Genomic DNA, 19,890 nt, shown 5'->3' on the forward strand with positions numbered 1-19,890 from the left:
ATGTGTGGATATCCTGCGACACTCAAAGCAGATGCATTTCCAACGATTAAGTCAACGAAATCACAAAGGTAAGTTTTGTTGATGTTATTGACTTATGTGCTAATCAGACATATTTGGTCACGGCATCGATGCTAACATGCTATTTAGGCTAGCTGTATGTACATTTGTAGCTATATTTGCATCCAGCCTTTCCCTGCACCCACATTTAATGCCAAACAAACACTTACCAATCAAAGGATTTAAGTTGCTCCAGTGGTCAAAAGATGCAATCGTTGGTTAGAAAACAATGGCCGAATTCGTCCTCGTTGCCTTTGTCCGTCGTGATATGGCTCAATAGCTTCAGTTTCTTCTTCAATTTCGTTTTCGCTATATGCCTCCACACTCCAACCATCCGTTTCAATACATGCGTAATCTGTTGAATTGCTTAAACCGCTGAAATCCGAGTCTAAATCCGAGCTAATGTCGCCATATCTTTCTGTTCTATCTGCCATGTGTGTTTGTATTGGCGTCACGCAGTGACATCACAGGGAAATGGACGGGTGGATTTCCAGATAGCGAAAATCAGGCACTTTAAAGCCTTTATTCGCGATATTCTATGATGGGTAAAATTTAAAAAAAAAACTTCGAAAAATAAAATAAGCCACTGGGAACTGATTTTTTATTGGTTTTAACCCTTCTAAAATTGTGATAATGTTCCCCTTTAACTGTTACACGGTCAATAATCAGATCAATGCATTTGTCACTCCTAAATATATCCTGCAAGAACTTTAGATTATACTGTTACCAAGTTTTGTGCAAATAAATGATGTGTATTCAAGTAAAACTGTCGGGAATAACTAGAAATGATTCCCGGGCGTGGCACCGCTGCTGCCCACTGCTCCCCTCACCTCCCAGGATGTGAACAAGGGGATGGGTCAAATGCAGAGGACACATTTCACCACACATAGTGTGTGTGACAATCTTTGGTACTTTAACTTAACTTTAAAACATTCCTGGATGACATTCTGACAATAAAATATTGCGTTCTTTTTTTAAGCAAATTTAAATATGCAAGAGAGTAATCACATCTGAATTAAAAAAAAGAATTCGGCAGCCTTAATATGAATATAGTATTATTTAATATGAAGCAGTGTATTCTAATACAGAAATACAGAATAATGCATTCTGATAATACAATACAATGTCATATGAAAAATATAGTACAATGTAATATAACAATACATTACAATGTATTTAATTAAAAATACAGTATAATGTAGTATAAAATACAGTATGTTATACGAAAATAGTATGATGTAACAGAACAATACAAGTATATTGTAATATTAGATACATCCGTCCATCCATTTCTACCGCTTATTCTAACCTTTTGGGGTGGCGGAGGGCGCTGGCGCCTATCTCAGCTACAATTGGGCGGAAGGCGAGGTACACCCTGGACAAGTCGCCACCTCATCGCAGGGAAATATTAGATACAGTATAATTTAATACAAAATACAGTATAATGCAATAGTAAAATAGAGTATAATGTATAAAATTACGAGTATAATGGCCTATTAAAAGTACTGGTATAATAGAAGGGAGATTGATCTGCAGTTATGTGAATAAGTGATTAAAAATGACAAAAGAGAGGGGGGATGGTACTATTGCAGTACAGCGTTGGATGGGCGGGGCTAAAGAGGCGAAGACTTCCGGCTTGGTGGACACGTGGTTCCGTGTCTGTCTGCCTGTCAGAGTGTGATAATATTTAACCTTTTTTTTTAATTCCTTTTAAAACATTTTCTTCTGGCGGCGTTTTTGTTCTTTTAGCTACTTCATAAGATTAACTGCTGCCCACAAGTGTGTTTTTTTGTGAAGGTGTGTTTCTATGTGTGTGTGAGAGAGAAGTAGACAGAGTAAGACAAGTAGCTACCGGTCGTTCCGCGTTCTCCTCCCCGACATCCCGCCTCGTCGTGTCGGTCATGACGCTGGAATCGATCCGCTATCGGAGTGGGTCTCTTCAGATCCTGAACCAGCTGCTGCTGCCTCATCAGACGGTGTTTGATGACATCCGGTCCGTCCAGGACGCCTACGAGGCCATCAAGTCAATGAAGGTAACGTGCATGTGCGTCTCTGCGGACTCCTTTGTGTTCCCGCCACTGTCACGTGTGGCCTTCATCTTTGTTTTCACGCACCTGCACCAGCCGACATTAAATACAATATTGTCGAATTGACGTAATGTTGCTATCAAACGCATCCCTCCTTCGTTCTAGGGGGACAATGTATTCATTAATTATTCATGTTCTTGCCAGGCTTTTTGTTCTCCTTTTTGCTTCTGTTCTGCACTCGGTGACCTATTCACTTAAATTGTTTTAAGCACTGAATATGAACGATTTTTTCCAAAATTGTGGCTCTTTTTGTCCTACAGTTACTTGCTTAGTATGTACATAGAAAAGTGTGTCGACAAATGACTGTGACTAACCCACCAAATGGCAAAAGATTCATGTTCCAGACAGCACGGTTGCATAAGGCACATTAAAGGCCTGCTGAAATGAGATTTTCTTATTTAAACGGGGATAGCAGGTCCATTCTATGTGTCATACTTGATCATTTCGCGATATTGCCATATTTTTGCTTAAAGGATTTAGTAGAGAACATCCACGATAAAGTTCGCAACTTTCGGTGCTAAGAGAAATGCCCTCCCTCTACCGGAAGTCGCAGACGATGACGTCACATGTTTGATGGCGCTGTCACGCCAAATTTTTTCCCCCCTACATAAATACTTTTCCCCCCATTTACTTCCGGGGTCATGATTAATACAGACGTTTTGTTAACGCTATATTATAAAAATATAATGCTATATTATAAAAATATAACGCTATATTATAAAAATATAACGCTATATGATAAAAATACGGACGTTTTGTTAACGCTATATTATAAAAAAAATTAAAACACAATTTACAAACACAAGCTATGGGATGACTCATTTACTTCCGGGGTCACGTTTCCTCTTATGTCATCCAATAGCTTGTGTTTGTAAATTGTTTTTCAAATTTTTTTATAATGTAGCATTAACAAAACATCTGTATTTTTATAATACAGCGTTATATTTTTATAATATAGCATTATATTTTTATAATATAGCATTAACAAAAAGTCTGTATTAATCATGACCCCGGAAGTAAATGGGGGGGGGGAGGTTTTTGTAGGGAGAAGAAATTTGGCGTGACAGCTCCTCACATATTCACATTGTTTTTAATGGTAGCCTCCATCAAAAAGTGCTATTCGGAACGAGAAAACGACAATTTCCCCATTAAATTGAGCGAGGATGAAAGATTCGTGTTTGAGGATATTGATAGCGACGGACTACTAAAAAAAAAAAAAAAAGTTAAAAAAAAACAACGCGATTGCATTAGGACGGATTCTGATGCTTTTAGACACATTTACTAGGTTAATTCTGGAAATCCCTTATCTTTCCATTGTGTTGCTAGCGTTTTAGTGAGTTTAATATTACCTGATAGTGTCTTGACCCAACGGGTGTCTTGACGCGCAGTGTCTCAGGGGAGTCGATGGCAGCTATGGAAGGCACAAGCTCAGCTTTTCTCTGGTAAGAACTGACTTTTTAACCACAATTTTCTCACCGAAACTTGCTGGTTGACATGTGGTCGGGATCCATGTTCTCTTGACCGCCTTCTGATCCATAGGAAAGTTTCACCTCCAGGAATTTTAAACAAGGAATCACCGTGTGTTTGTGTGGCTAAAGGCTAAAGCTTCCCAACTCCATCTTTCCACTGTGAATTCTCCAATATTAATTGAACAAATTGCAAAAGATTCAGAAACACAGATGTCCAAAAAACTGTATAATTATGCCGTTAAAGCGGACGACTTTTAGCTGTGTGTGTGCGCAGCGCTCATACTTCCTAAAAACCTGTGACGTCTTGCGTACACGTCATCATTACACGACGTTTCGAACACGAAACTCAAGGGAAATTTAAAATTGTAATTTAGTAAACTAAAAAGGCATGTGTTGCAATGTTAATATTTCATCATTGATATATAAACTATCAGACTGTGTGGTGGGTAGTAGTGGGTTTCAGTAGGGCTTTAAGAAGGTCCTGGGTTCCGTGTGAAGTTTGCATGTTCTCCCTGTGACTGCGTGGGTTCTTTCCGGGTACTCGGACTTCCTCCCACCTCCAAAGATATGCACCTGGGGATAGGTTGATTGGCAACACTAAATTGGCCCTTGTGTGTGAATGTTGTCCATCTGGGTTGGCCCTGCCATGTGGTGGCGACTTGTCCAGGGTGTACTCCGCCTTCTGTCAGAATGCAGATGGGATAGGCTCCAGCCATCCTGTGGCCCCGAGAAGAACAAGTGGTAGAAAATGGATGAGCTGCCACCTTACCGTGGTAGAGGAGTTTGCGTGTCCCAATGATCCTAGGAGCTATGTTGTCCGGGGGCTTTAAGCCCCCTGGTAGGGTCTCCCAAGGCAAACTGGTCCTAGGTGAGGGACCAGACAAAGAGCAGCTTGAAAACCAATATGAGAAGTAAAAACAAAGGACCCAGATTTCCCTCGCCCGGACGCGGGTCACCGAGGCCCCCCTCTGGAGCCAGGCCCGGAGGTGGGGCACGATGGGGAGCGCCTGGTGGCCGGGCCTGTACCCATGAGGCCCGGCCGGGCACAGCCCAAGGAGGCAACGTGGGTCCCCCCTCCAATGGGCTCACCACCAATAGCAGGGGCCATAGAGGTCGGGTGCAATGTGAGCTGGGCGGCAGCCGAAGGCAGGGCTCTTGGCGGTCCGATCCTCGGCTACATAAGCTCGCTCTTGGGACGTGGAACGTCACATCACTGAGGGAAAAGGAGCCTGAGCTAGTGCGCGAAGTAGAGAAATTCCGGCTGGATGTAGTCGGACTCACTTCGACGCACAGCAAGGGCTCTGGAACCACTTCTCTTGAAAGGGGCTGGACTCTCTTTCACTCTGGCGTGGCCGGCAGTGAGAGGCGACGGGCTGGGGTGGCAATTCTCGTTGCCTCTCGGCTCAAAGCCTGCACGTTGGAGTTCAACCCAGTGGACGAAAGGGTAGCCTCCCTCCGCCTTCGGGTGGGGGGACGGGTCCTGACTGTTGTTTGTGCTTATGCACCAAACAACAGTTCAGAGTACCCACCCTTTTTGGGTACACTCGAGGGAGTACTGGAGAGTGCTCCCTCGGGTGATTCTCTTGTTCTGCTGGGGGACTTCAACGCTCATGTTGGTAACGACAGTGAAACCTGGAGAGGCGTGATCAGGAAGAATGGCCGCCCGGATCTGAACCCGAGTGGTGTTTTGTTATTGGACTTCTGTGCTCGTCACAGTTTGTCCATAACAAACACCATGTTCAAACATAAGGGTGTCCATATGTGCACTTGGCACCAGGACACCCTAGGCCGCAGTTCCATGATCGACCTTGTAGTTGTGTCATCGGATTTGCGGCCTCATGTTTTGGACACTCGGGTAAAGAGAGGGGCGGAGCTTTCTACTGATCACCACCTGGTGGTGAGTTGGCTGCGATGGTGGGGGAGGATCCCGGACATACCTGGCAGGCCCAAACGCATTGTGAGGGTTTGCTGGGAATGTCTGGCAGAGTCTCCTGTCAGAGAAAGTTTCAATTCCCACCTCCGGAGGAACTTTGAACATGTCACGAGGGAGGTGCTGGACATTGAGTCCGAGTGGACCATATTCCGCACCTCTATTGTCGAGGCGGCTGATCGGAGCTGTGGCCGCAAGGTAGTTGGTGCTTGTCGTGGCGGTAATCCTAGAACCCACTGGTGGACACCAGCGGTGAGGGATGCCGTCAAGCTGAAGAAGGAGTCCTATCGGGTTCTTTTGGCTCTTAGGACTCCAGAGGCAGTGGACGGGTACCGACAGGCCAAGCGGTGTACAGCTTCAGCGGTCGCAGAGGCAAAAACTCGGACATGGGAAGAGTTTGGGGAAGCCATTGAAAATAACTTCCGGATGGCTTCGAAGCGATTCTGGACCACCATCCGCCGCCTCAGGAAGGGGAAGCAGTGCACTGTCAACACCGTGTATGGTGCGAATGGTGCTCTGCTGACCTCAACTGTGGATGTTGTGGGTAGGTGGAAGGAATACTTCGAAGACCTCCTCAATCCCACCAACACGTCTTCCTATGAGGAAGCAGTGCCTGGGGAATCTGTGGTGGACTCTCCTATCTCTGGGGCTGAGGTTGCTGAGGTAGTTAAAAAGCTCCTCGGTGGCAAGGCCCTAGGGGTGAATGAGACCCGCCCGGAGTTCCTTAAGGCTCTGGATGCTGTGGGGCTGTCTTGGTTGATGAGACTCTGCAGCATCGCATGGACATCGGGGGCGATACCTCTGGATTGGCAGACCGGGGTAGTGGTCCCTCTCTTTGAGAAGGTGGACCGGAGGGTGTGTTCCAACTATCGTGGGATCACACTCCTCAGCCTTCCCGGTAAGGTTTATTCAGGTGCACTGGAGAGGAAGCTACGCCGGATAGTCGAACCTCGGATTCAGGAGGAACAGTGTGGTTTTCTTCCTGGTCGTGGAACTGTGGACCAGCTCTATACTCTCGGCAGGGTTCTTGAGGGTGCATGGGAGTTTGCCCAACCAGTTTACATGTGCTTTGTGGACTTGGAGAAGGCATTCGACAGTGTCCCTCGGGAAGACCTGTGGGGAGTGCTCACAGAGTATGGGGTATCGGACTGTGTTATTGTGGCAGTCCGATCCCTGTACGATCAGTGTCAGAGCTTGGTCCGCATTGCTGGCAGTAAGTCGGACACGTTTCCAGTGAGGGTTGGACTCCGCCAAGGCTGCCCTTTGTCACCGATTCTGTTCATAACTTTTATGGACAGAATTTCTAGGTGCAGTCAAGGCGTTGAGGGGTTCCGGTTCGGTGGCCGCGGGATTAGGTCTCTGCTTTTTGCAGACGATGTGGTCCTGATGGCTTCATCTGGCCGGGATCTTCAGCTCTCACTGGATCGGTTCGCAGCCGAGTGTGAAGCGGCCGGAATGAGAATCAGCACCTCCAAATCCGAGTCCATGGTTCTCTCCCGGAAAAGGGTGGAGTGCCATCTCCGGGTTGGGGAGGAGACCCTGCCCCAAGTGGAGGCGTTCAAGTACCTAGGAGTCTTGTTCACGAGTGGGGGAAGAGTGGATCGTGAGATCGACAGGCGGATCGGTGCGGCGTCTTCAGTAATGGGGACGTTGTACCGATCCGTTGTGGTGAAGAAGGAGCTGAGCCGGAAGGCAAAGCTCTCAATTTACCGGTCGATCTACGTTCCCATCCTCACCTTTGGTCATGAGCTTTGGGTCATGACTGAAAGGATAAGATCACAGGTACAAGCGACCGAAATGAGTTTCCTCCGCCGTGTGGCGGGACTCTCCCTTAGAGATAGGTGAGAAGCTCTGTCATCCGGGAGGAACCTAAAGTAAAGCTGCTGCTCCTCCACATCGAGAGGAGCCAGATGAGGTGGTTCGGGCATCTGGTCAGGATGCCACCCGAACGCCTGCCGAGGGAAGTGTTTAGGGCACGTCCAACCGGTAGGAGGCCACGGGGAAGACCCAGGACACATTGGGAAGACTCTGTCCCCCGGCTGGCCTGGGAACACCTCGGGATCCCCCGGGAAGAGCTAGATGAAGTGGCTGGGGAGAGGGAAGTCTGGGCTTCCCTGCTTAGGCTGCTACCCCCGCGACCCGACCTCGGATAAGCGGAAGAAGATGGATGGATGGATGAATTCATGTTCTACTAGTGTTGTATGGTATTCCGGTACTCGTATAGTATCGCGATACTACTGAATCAAAAACGGTACTATTCTCTGTTTGAAAAGTACCGGTTCCCAATGGGCATGACGTTGCTGGGTTTACGAGCAGAGGAGCATGTTTGGCAGTGCAGAGTATTTACAAGCAGACACCGTTTGTAGATAGAAAAGGGAGAATGGACACATTTTGACCTAAAAACAAAAGATAAAGGTGAAGTTATAACAGTGAAATGCCTTTTAGAAGAGGTGCTATAAGATATAGCTAGCTAGCTCGCAGCTAACATCCATCTACAGTTGGCAGTGTTTTAGCTACTTCTAAGTCACTAATCCCCACCTCCATGGCGACCAATAAAGTAAGTTTCTTACAAGTATCATCCCTGCTGGATGAGAATTAGCTAAACATGCTCCACTACACACCGAAGGAGGATACAATAGCTCACCTGCATCACCGCTAACAAAAGCTGGCGCTCCTGAATGTAAACAAATGCCATGGCTGGATCTACACCTGAAATCCACTGTGATGATACGAAGTACGAGAGCGTATCTAGTCGATACTACAATGATTAAGTCTATATTTTTTATCGTCACAAAATCTTTTTTCCTTTTAAAAAAAATTCATATTATGTTTATAAACTCAGTAAATATGTCCCTGGACACATTAAATCTTTATACATGACCAATGTATGATCCTGTAACTACTTGGTATCTGATCGATACTTAAATTTGTAGTATCATCCAAAACCAATGTAAAGTATCCAAACAACAGAAGAATAAGTGAGTATTACAGAAGTGTAGATAGAATATGTTGAAATGGAAAATAACCAGATATTAACAATAAATTAACTAGTTCAGTTTCAGTTTATTTGGAACATGCATACGATACAATATAATGCATCACACAATTCCAATTGTTTCATTACAGCATGTCCGAAAAGGAGCATGAAGAAGTAGAGCTTATTTTATCCTACCCCTTTTCACACCATAGCAATTGTATCCAATTTCCTTGTTCTCTGTAACAGAACAGTAAACAAATAAATAATAAATACATGATATACCATAGTAGGCAAACAAATACAAAAACAAATACATAAATAATATTTTTCTCAATAGAAAAAGAAAGGAAAAAAAGGGTTCAAGATGTTCATCATAATTCTTGTTCTGTGTAAAGTACACAAGTGAATACTTGTAGTTTTGAACGGTCTGTTAAACTGAATCATATTGGTGCTTTGTTTTATTTCTTTTGTTAATCCATTCCATAATTAAATTCCACATACAGATATGCTAAAGGTTTTAAATGTTGTACGAGCATACACGTTTTAAATTAGATTTTCCTTTAAGGTTACATTTTTCCTCTTGTTGAGAAAGATTGTTGTACATTCTTGGCTAGCAGGCTATAGTTTGCTTTATACATAATTTTAGCTGTCTGCAAATGCACCAAATCATTGAATTTCAGTAATTGTGATTTAATAAATAAAGGGTTCGTATGTTCTCTGTATCCAACACTATGTATTGTTCTAAATTATCTTTTTGTAACACAGTTAGTGAATGAAGCGCACAATGTGGAATAATAGGACACGCGGTAGGAAATGGACGGATGGATAATCAATTTTTACAGCTCGTCCTTTATAATTTTGACAAAATAATAGAATGATAAATGACAGAATATGTTACTGCATACGTCAGCAGACAATTTAGGAGCCTTTGTTTGCTTACTTATTACTAAAAGACAAGTTGCCTAGTATGTTCACTATTTTATTTAAGGAAAAAAATGTTCTCCGATTGCAATAAGAAACATATGTTTCATGTACTGTAAGATATGTTGTTAAAATAAAGCTTATAAGGCCGTTTTTGTGTGGTCCCGTTTATTTATAAAAGTATCGAAAAACAAGTAGAGTGGCTGACCCTAAGCCAAAAACACAAAGACATATAAACACATATACAAAATGAAAAGGCTGCAATCAAATAAACGCTGCAGTATCAAAAACAAATGCAGATGTTGGAAATTAAGAAAAGTAAAGCCATTCTGAATACAAACAACAAAAAATATGCACTCCATGTGCATCTTTCAACTTTCAAACACAATCGAACAGACAGTGTTGCTTTGCATAACCTATAAAACACATGAAAAAAATGTTTTTTTTTATACTACAGTAACGTAACCAACAAAATATTGTATACCACTGATTTAGTGCGACAAAAAAAAGAAGTGCTAATAACGACTATCGCAGAAGCTGGTATTATTGTGTTCACTCAGGGCAGCAACCTTTAAAAGCCGACTTGAAGTGGTGAGGGCTCTGACTCTCCGTGTAGGAAATCCTACCTGGAGGGAGGTACTAGTTGAAATTTCAGACTAGGAAGTGAGGAAATTACAACTTCCCAGTACAAATGGAATGCACCATGAGCCAGACTACCAGGAAGTTAACTAAGAGGTTACTAAGAAATTAGCCAAGCTAGCAGGATGTTAGTCAGACAACCAGAAAAATTAGTCAAGAGGCTACCAGGAAAATATCCAAGCTGGACGGACAATAGTCAGGACTCAGAGGCTACCAAGAAGTTATTAAGGCTAGTGGGATGTTAGCCAGGCCAGCAGGAAATATAGGCCAGCTGGAAGTTATCCAGTCCAGAAGGAAGATAGTCTTCTTCTTCTGTTTTACGGCGGTTGCAGACTGCTTAGTGCATTACCGCCCTCGCTCGGATGTGAATGGTGACTTAATGACTCACAGACGAAAGTTTGAAATTCCTATTAATATATACACCTGCATATCTGTACACACTCTATATATATCAATTATACTTATAATAACCAACATTAAAAATACTATATTATGTCACTGGTATTGATTTTCTTCAGGAACTCAAATAGATATTTTGTAACTGTGTGATCAGATGTTTAACTTAGAATATACTTGAGTCTAAAGGTTTCTCCCATGTCTTCAATTTTTTCTTTATTCTATGTTTCTCTTTCATATTTAGTGCAATGCAAAATGACAAGTTCTACTGTTTCCGGATGATGACATTAGTCGCATTTCCCGGTTTTTGTGTTTGCCTATTGATAACAGTGTGTTATTTAACCCATTATGTCCTAACTTAAGCATCTACTACCCGACGTGTCGAGCCAACTTGAGGATTGGTTGTAAAATATGCTCTTCTCTTATCTCCTTAACTCCACCGGTCTTGCCACACTCTTATCATTTATTTCCTAATTAATGACTTGACATCTGATTTACTAACTTGACAATGAACGGTTATACTTCCAGTTGTTATTGCTTGCTTTGCATATTTGTATTCCAGGTCGTTTCCCATCAATTCCTACATGAGCTGGGACCCAAACAAATTTGACATATGTTTCCACATTATGAATTCTTAAATGGGAACTGCACTTTATTAGGTATTTCACAATCATTATGAGGTACCTATCAATGCAGCTAATGGGAGCAATCCATTCTATCTCTAAATGACCTAAAATATGCATTCAAAAACCAATTATATTTAATTTACATTCGGTAGCCTGTATAATAGCCAAACTGTAGCAACATTGTTATTGTAAGAGCAAACACTGAGGAACTCTTTTTCTAGCGTACTAACATCGGCGTGCTATGGTATTAGCACTAGAAGCTAACTAAGGCAAGAGATAAGTTAGCTTCTACGTCAGTAAGCTTTCATATGTTTAATTAGTACACCATCTCTCCATAACATATAAGCTTTTTCCACATCAAAAAAGACTGCTACTACGGTTTCTTTATTGGCTTGCACATTCCTTGTGTCATTATTTAACTTGACAATAGGATCCATTGTCAACATTCGTCTTCTAAAACCACTTTAATATGTTGATATTAAATTTGTTGATTCAATATAGAAGTCAATTCGCTTAACAATCATCCATCCATCCATCCATCCATTTTCTACCGCTTATTCCCTTTTTGGGGAATGCAGCTGGGCCTTCCGCCCAGCTGCATTTGGGCGGAAGGCAGAGTACACCCTGGACAAGTCGCCACCTAATCACAGGCCCAACACAGATAGACAGACAACATTCACACTCACATTCATGTTTTACATTATTTTCCCAAGATGAGAGGTTAGAGCTGTTGGTCTATAATTAGTTGCAATTTTATGGTCCTTTCCTTTTTTCGTAATTGGTACAATAGTCGCCATCATTGACATTTTTTGAATTTTTACTTGTTCCCATATTTTGTTGAACATCTCCAACAATACAAAACCCAAAACTAGTTGAAGTTGGCACGTAAATAAAATAGAATAAAATGATTTGCAAATTATTTTCAAATTGTATTCAATTGAACAGACTGCAAAGACAACATATTTAATGTTCGAACTGAGTAACTTAATTTTGTTTTGCAAATAATCATCAACTTAGAATTTAACACATTACAAAAAAAGTTGGCACAGGGGCATTTTTACCACTGTGTTACATGGCCTTTCTTATTAACACTCAGTAAATGTTTGGGAACTGAGGAGACCAATTTTTGTAGCTTTACGGGTGGAATTCTTTCCCATTCTTGCTTGATGTACAGCTTAAGTTGTTCAACAGTCCGGGGTCTCTCTTGTGGTGTTTTAGGGTTCATATTGCGACACACATTTTCAGTGGGAGACAGGTCTGGACTACAGAAAGGTCAGTCTAGAATCGCACTTTTTTACTATGAAGCTACACTCTTGAAACATGTGGCTTGACATTTTTTGCTGAATTAAGCAGGGGCGTCCATGATCATGTTGCTTGGATGGCAACATATATTGCTCCAAAACCTGTATGTACCTTTCAGCAATAATGGTGCCTTCACAGAGGTGTAAGTTACCCATGCTTTAGGCCAGGGGTCACCAACGCGGTGCCCGTCTGCACCAGGTAGCCCGTAAGGACCAGATGAGTCGCCCGCTGGCCTGTTCTAAAAGTAGCTCAAATAGCAGCACTTACCAGTGAGTTGCCTCTTTTTTTAAAAAATGTATTTAATTACTAGCAAGCTGGTCTCGCTTTGCTCGACATTTTTAATTCTAAGAGAGCCAAAACTCAAATAGAATCTGAAAATCCAAGAAAATACTTGAAAGACTTGGTCTTCACTTGTTTAAATACATTCATTATTTTTTTTTTACTTTGCTTCTTATAAAATTCAGAAAGACAATTTTAGAGAAAAAATACAACCTTAAAAATGATTTTAGGATTTTTAAACACATATGCCTTTTTACCTTTTAAATTCCTTCCTGACAATTTAAAATTTAAAGCCCACCAGGCTGCACCAAACTTTTGATGCCTTGTTGACACAGAAAAGTACAGTGGTGTATGCGCAGCTGCTATGAAGGTTGCAAGCCTGTTTGGTTCAACTTATCTTTGTGAATCAGCCTTTTCTGACATGAACTTCATCAAGAACAAACACAGAACACGCCTCACTGATGCACATCTGCAAGACTCACTCAGAGTTGCAGTGTCAAGTTACACACTAGAGTACAACACACTAGGTAACAGCATGCAATGCCAGGCTTCTAAACAACTGACAAAGAAACAGATAACAGATATGGTGTCCACTTCAAAGTGTGACATGATTTATTTAGAAAATTGAGAGTTGACTTTTGTATTTTACATGAGTTATTTGTACAAACATGGTGCAAAGTAATTCATGATTTGTTAGAAAATGTTAGTGGCTAGCTAGTGATTTCACAAGACTGTCTTAAAAGTGATCATTTGAAAATGTTCAATTTGAAAAATGTGCACTTAGAGAAAATATAAAAATAAAGTGTTGCATACTGATATTTATGTGTTTCTATATATATTTATTGTGCGAAATCATTAATTTGATCAGTGTTTCCACAAAGAAAAATATCATTACCGGTAATTATTAATAATAACATAGAGTTAAAGGTAAAGTGAGCAAATTGGCTATTTCTGGCAATTGATATAAGTGTGTATCAAACTGGTAGCCCTTCGCATTAATCAGTACCCAAGAAGTAGCTCCTGGTTTCAAAAAGGTTGGTGACCCCTGCTTTCGGCACTAATACATTCCCATGCCATCACAGATGCTGGCTTTTTAACTTAGCGCCTATAACAGTCCGGATGGTTCTTTTCCTTTTTGTTCATGAGGACACAACATCTCCAGTTTCTATAAAGAGTTTGAAATGTGGATTAGTCAGACAAGAGAAAACTCTTACACTTTGCATCAGTCCATTTCGGGTTTTGTACTTGGTTATACTTGCTAAACTACTATCAAGCTGCACTTTTCACTACTACCGCTGTTTTTTATAAGGGATCAATAAAGTACTTTCTATTCTATTCGATTTTATTTGTGTTTGGCTTGGCATGTACAATTAGTTACTTCTGGAATTGAATACACATAGTTTTTTTTTTTTTTAATAATGAGAGAGCCTTCTTGTATCTTGCAGCAAGCATCTACTCTTTTCTCCGCCTGATTTTCATGTACTTTTTTTGCTGCCTCTGAATACATTTTCCTCCCAGTTTTTATTTTTTGTATTTCAAAAGCCTTTATCCTCACTTCACAATCTGTTTGGCCAACACTGTGTGCCTCATCACAATTTATATGAAGTGAAGTGAAGTGAATTATATTTATATAGCGCTTTTTCCTCAAGTGACTCAAAGCGCTTTACATAGTGAAACCCAATATCTAAGTTACAATTAAACCAGTGTGGGTGGCACAGGGAGCAGGTACACATTTCTCCTGCACACCAGCTCCACACTTGCCATTGTCATGGCCTCCCCCACACCTTCCACATGTTTCTTCTCCTTTTGCGTACCTGTCCACTTTTTTACCCCTTCTCCATGTTCTTAATCTCCTCAGGTTCACTTCTTTGCCTCCTATAGTTATCTCCATCGTTTTGTGCAAGTTCGCCCTTATTGGAATATCATATATTGCTCCTTTTGTTACTCTCACTGTTTCTACCTTTTTCCCCACTCTAATTTCTTTCTTGCAAAATGTATTTGGGTTTTTAAAGCCTTTTCTCTTTGCCCTTCACTCTTCCACACTATCATTAGATCCCCGTTGTTGTCGTTACGTCACCAATGTTTGCATAGCAACCTCGTAATTGCACTCGGCCCTACTTTCCTGATTTCCTGCCTTTCCTTGAATTTTATAAGCACTTTGAATTCCTCCTCTCCGTCAATCTTCCTTCGCACTCTCCCTAACAATATTATTTTCCTTTGAGGGTTTTTCTCTGTCCAGTCACCATTCTCCCCCTTACTCTCCTCATTCATACTCCCCCTACCCCCTCCCCGATGATTTTTTACTCATCCACAATCCTGACTGGGATCAGGATTGGTTTTTGCAATTGCAAAAGACGATGGAATTGTTTACTCACGACCGTTCAAAACCCACTCGGCTGTTTGACACCAACCAGCTTCCTCTTCTGCAAACAACCAAGGAAGTTATTCAGGCTAGCAGGATATTAGCCAGGCTAGCAGGAAGCTATAAAGGCTAGCAGGAAGTTATACAGGCTAATAGGAAGTTAGTCTGGACGCTACCAGGAAGTTATCGAGGTTAGCTAGGATTTTAGCCAGGCTAGCAGGATTAGCCAGGATAGCAGGAAGCTATCCAGGCTAGCAGGAAGCTGGTCAGGAGACTAACAGGAAGTTCTGCAGACAAGCAGGATATTAGCCAGGCCAACAGGAAACTAGCTAGGCTAGCTGGAAGTTATCCAGGCTAGAAGGAATTCATTCAGGAGGCTACCAGGAAGTACTGTACGCAAGCAGCTTATTAGCCAGGCTAGCAAGAAACTATCTGGGCAAGCTGGAAGTTAGGCCAAAAGAAAGTTAGTTAGAAAGCTAGCAGAATGTTAGTCAGAAACCTAGCAGGATATTAGCCAGGCTCGCAGGATAGTAACCGGGCTCGCAGCATAGTAGCCAGGCTCACAGGATAGTTGCCAGGCCCGCACGATAGTTGCCAGGCCCGCAGGATAGTTTCCAGGCTCGCAGGATAGTTGCCAAGCTCGCCGGATAGTTGCCAAGCTCGCCGGATAGTAGCCAGGCTCGCAGGAAGCTATACAGGCTAGAAGGGAGTATTTCAAGCTAACAAAAATTTAGTCAGGAGGCTAGCTGGGAGGTAGTCAGGATAGCAGGAAGTTAACCAGGCTAGCAAGAAGTTGGTCAAACCTGCAGAAAGTTATCCAGGCTTGCAATAAGTTACGCAGGCTTGCAACAAGGTATCCAGATGAGCAGGAAGTTATCCAGGCAAGCAGGAATTTATCCAGAGTAGCAGGAGTTCAGTCAGGAGGCTACCATGAAGTTCTGCAGGCTAACAGGATATTAGCCAGGCTAGCAGGAAACTATCTGGGAGAGCTGGAAGTTAGCCAGGTTAAAAGAAAGTTAGTCGGAAAGCTAGCAGGATATTAGCCAGGCTATCAGGGAGTTTTTCAAGCTAGCAAGAAGTTAGTCAGGAGGCTAGCTGGGAGGTAGTCAGGCTAACAGGAAGTTATCCAGGCTAGCAGGAAGTTACAAAGGTTAACATGAAGTTGGTCAAACCTGCACAAAGTTATCCAGGCTTGCAATTAATTATCCAGGTGAGCAGGAAGTTATTGAGACTAACCGCATGTTATCCATGCTATTAGGATGTTATCCAGACTAACAGGATGTTATCCAGGCTAGCAGGAAGTTAGTGGGACCTGCAGTATATCATCTTTACAAAGTAGATGCTGTCACTACTCGATCAGTAATAGTATTTATTTTGAAACCGTACAGACACCTGAACGATGTGCTCACCAGCCTTATATGGCAAAGAAATCAATCTTTTTTTTACCATGTTATTCACTTTAAATACATCAATTCACAATACTGATCATTTAAAAGTCTAGTTTTTGTTACACCACAGATATACAGTAGATTTAAGTTAGAGTAAGTGCGTCGTTTAAAAAAATATTTTATATACAAAATCCAAAACCAGTCAAGTTGGCACATTGTGTAATTCGTCAATAAAAACAGAATACAATGATTTGCAAATCCTTTTCATGTTATATTCAATTGAATAAACTGCAAAGACAAGATAGTTAATGTTCGAACTGAGAAAATTGTTTTTTTTTTGCAAATAATAATTAACTTAGAATTTAATGGCACAATAGTTGTAAACAAGTTGACACAGGGGCATTTTTACCACTGTGTTACACAGCCTTTCCTTTTAACGACACTCGGTAATAGTTTGGGAACTGGGGAGACCATTGTTTGAAGCTTTTCAGGTGGAATTCTTTCCCATTCTTGCTTGATGTACAGTTTAAGTTGTTCAACAGTCCGTGGTCTCCATTGTGGTTTTTTAGGCTTCATATTGCGCCACACATTTTCAAAGGGAGACAGGTCTGGACTACTCTTTCACTATAAGGCCCATGATAACTTTGCTTGGATAGCAGCATATGTTGCTCCAAAACCTGTATGTACCTTTTAGCATTAATGGTGCCTTCACAGATTTGTAAGTTACCCACTCCTTGGGCACTAATATACCCCCATACCATAACAGATGCTGGCTTTTGAACTTTGCGCCTATAACAATCCGGATGGTTCTTTTCCTCTTTATTCCGGAGGACACAACGACAACATTTTCCCCAAAAATTTTAAATGTTGACTTTTCAGACCACAGAACACTTTTCCACTTTGCATCAGTCCATCTTAGATTAGCTCGGGCCCAGCGAAGCCGGCGGCGTTTGTGGGTGTTGTTGATAAATGGCTTTAGCTTTGAATAGTAAAGTTTTAACTTGCACTTACAGATGTAATGACAGACTGTAGTTACTGAAAGTGGATTTCTGAAGTGTTCTTAAGCCCATGTGGTGATATCCTTTACACACTGATGACGCGTTTTCATGCAGTACCGCCTAAGGGATCGAAGGTCACGGGCATTCAATGTTGGTTTTCAGCCTTGTGCAGTCTTATCTCCATATTCTCTGAACCTTTTGATGATATTACGAACCGTAGATGATGAAATCACTAAATTCATTGCAATAGCTCGTTGACAAATGTTGTTCTTAAACTGTTCGAAAATTTGCTTACGCATTTGTTCACAAAGTGGTGAGCCTCGCCCCATCCTTGTTTATGAATGACTGACCATTTCATGGTAGCTGCCTTTATACCCAATCATGGCACCCACCTGTTCCCAATTAGCCTGTTCACCTGTGGGATGTTCAAAATAAGTGTGTGATGAGCATTTCTCAACATTTTCAGTCTTTTTGCCACTTGCGCCAGCTTTTTAAAAAAAAATGTTGCAGGCATCAAATTCCAAATGAGTTAAAATTTGCAAAAAATAACAAAGTTTTCAGTTTGAACGTTCAGTATCTTGTCTTTGCTGTCTATTCAATTGAATATAAGTTGAAAAGGATTAGCAAATCATTGTATTCTGATTTTATTTATGATTTACACAACGTGCCAACTTCACTTGTTTTGGGTTTACTAAATTGTATGGTAACTCCTCCGTATTGTAGTTTGGTTTCTCATTGTGTCAAGTGTCCGAGCATTACCTACTATTACGAAGTAACCTAACACATTTAGTTTAGGTCTATGAGCCTCAACCTTAACACGTTATGTGCACAAAAGGTCAATAATTAACAAAGAAACTAACTTTTCTTGCTCTGTTTTAGGTAAGAGGTGCTCCAGCCATTGCTATTGTGGGCTGCCTCAGCTTGGCGGTGGAATTACGAGCAGGTGCAGGCGGCGACGATCCTGTGCCATTCATTCGGGAGTCTTTGTGTCACCTTACCTCAGCCCGGCCCACCGCCGTCAACATGGGCCGCGCTGCCCGCGAACTGATGGAGTTTGCTGAGAACGAAAGCATGGAGAAGAACTCTGAACAGCTGAGAGAAAGGTTGGTTCGCTTTGAATACCTGCACACATACTTATACTTATTGTTATTATTACAACACAGTAACACACATACTGTATTTATACTTATTATTTTAGCACACATATTAAAGGCCCAAGCAGCAAAGGGCACTATTGAAATTGCTGTGTTTTTACTTCTATATGTTTGGACGCCTTTTTGAGGCCCTTAAGATGCATGAAAAGTCCCCATATTTTGAGGGCGGGTCAGGTATGGGAACAATTTTTATATTTTGTCGGCCCTAAAATTTTTGGTGGTGGGTCTTGGCATTGGCGAGGAGGTGACCACAATCTTCGAGCGTGCTGGCCAGCTAACGTGAACTTTGCGGTGCAAATGCAAAGGGCCTGTTCAATGCTGTTCACAGCTTTAATTATACTTATTACGGCACACATACTTTATTATTTGATCACGTGGCTTTTTATCAAGTTTTTACATGTGTGTGTATGTATGTACTGTATACAGTGTGTGTGTGTGTATGTATATATATATATATATATATATATATATATATATATATGTATGTATACTGTGTGTGTATGTACAGTATATTCACACCTGGAACGCACTTTTTGTGTCTTTTTATGAATTTGAATCAGAAAGTCTGCGGATTGTTTTTTTTGTTTTTTTCACCAACCCTGCCTTTTTCCCCGTTTCTTATTGGTCGTCTTCAAGGTAATGAACTTTCCGGTACAATTTCTTAAATTTAGATCCGCCGAAAGGTTTATCGATCACAAATACTGCCTCAGTTTGCACTGGGTTAACTTTACCACAAGGGGCTGTCAAAAGAAAGACTTCATGGTAAACAAAGTCAACGTTTTTAACTTCATCCTCTGCCATTTTTCCAGTAAATTAGTTGTTTTAGTCTTTGTGAGTTCATGGAAACTTCACTTTTATCTGCCACTGGATCGACATCATTCGAGGATGGAGTAACATAAACTAAAATAAACAGTATTGATACAACATAACAAAAGTGGAATAAAAAATCTTGGATGTGAAATGTAATTTTGAAAAAGTTGGAATGTTGACTTTTAAAACAAAGCTGTTTTTCATTTTTTATCTTAAATTGTCATTGCTCAAAACATAATAGTTAATCAAAATCAATGTTTTTATGAATTATTGACCAAGGCTCTGATTACGTCAAATCAAATATTTCACTTTGAAAAATATTTTTTGTGGAAGATTTTGAATAAAAATATGGAAAGAACTTCCGGCAGCGGTAAAGTTTAGATCCATGATGGAAAGAAGAAAGTAAATGAATTGTTATAACTGAATACATTTACATGTGCATAAACATTTGTTTTCTTTTGTATTATTTCTTTAATGAATTAACGTTTATGACAG

The 19,890-nt window shown here is 41.3% G+C and overlaps 1 protein-coding gene across 1 annotated transcript in view; it reads left to right on the forward strand.

Moving 5' to 3' along the window:
• The first annotated feature begins 1,675 nt into the window (after nucleotides 1-1,675).
• mri1 (methylthioribose-1-phosphate isomerase 1) overlaps nucleotides 1,676-19,890 on the forward strand; it is a 43,547-nt gene continuing 25,332 nt past the window's right edge. Inside the window, exons 1-2 of the mRNA XM_061880620.1 lie at nucleotides 1,676-2,090; nucleotides 18,311-18,534. Coding sequence (XP_061736604.1) covers nucleotides 1,959-2,090; nucleotides 18,311-18,534 — 356 coding nt within the window. The 5' untranslated portion in view covers nucleotides 1,676-1,958. The remainder of the gene's footprint in view (nucleotides 2,091-18,310; nucleotides 18,535-19,890) is intronic.

The sequence above is a fragment of the Nerophis ophidion genome, linkage group LG20 (genome assembly GCF_033978795.1).
Source record: "Nerophis ophidion isolate RoL-2023_Sa linkage group LG20, RoL_Noph_v1.0, whole genome shotgun sequence".
Classification (NCBI taxonomy): domain Eukaryota; kingdom Metazoa; phylum Chordata; class Actinopteri; order Syngnathiformes; family Syngnathidae; genus Nerophis; species Nerophis ophidion.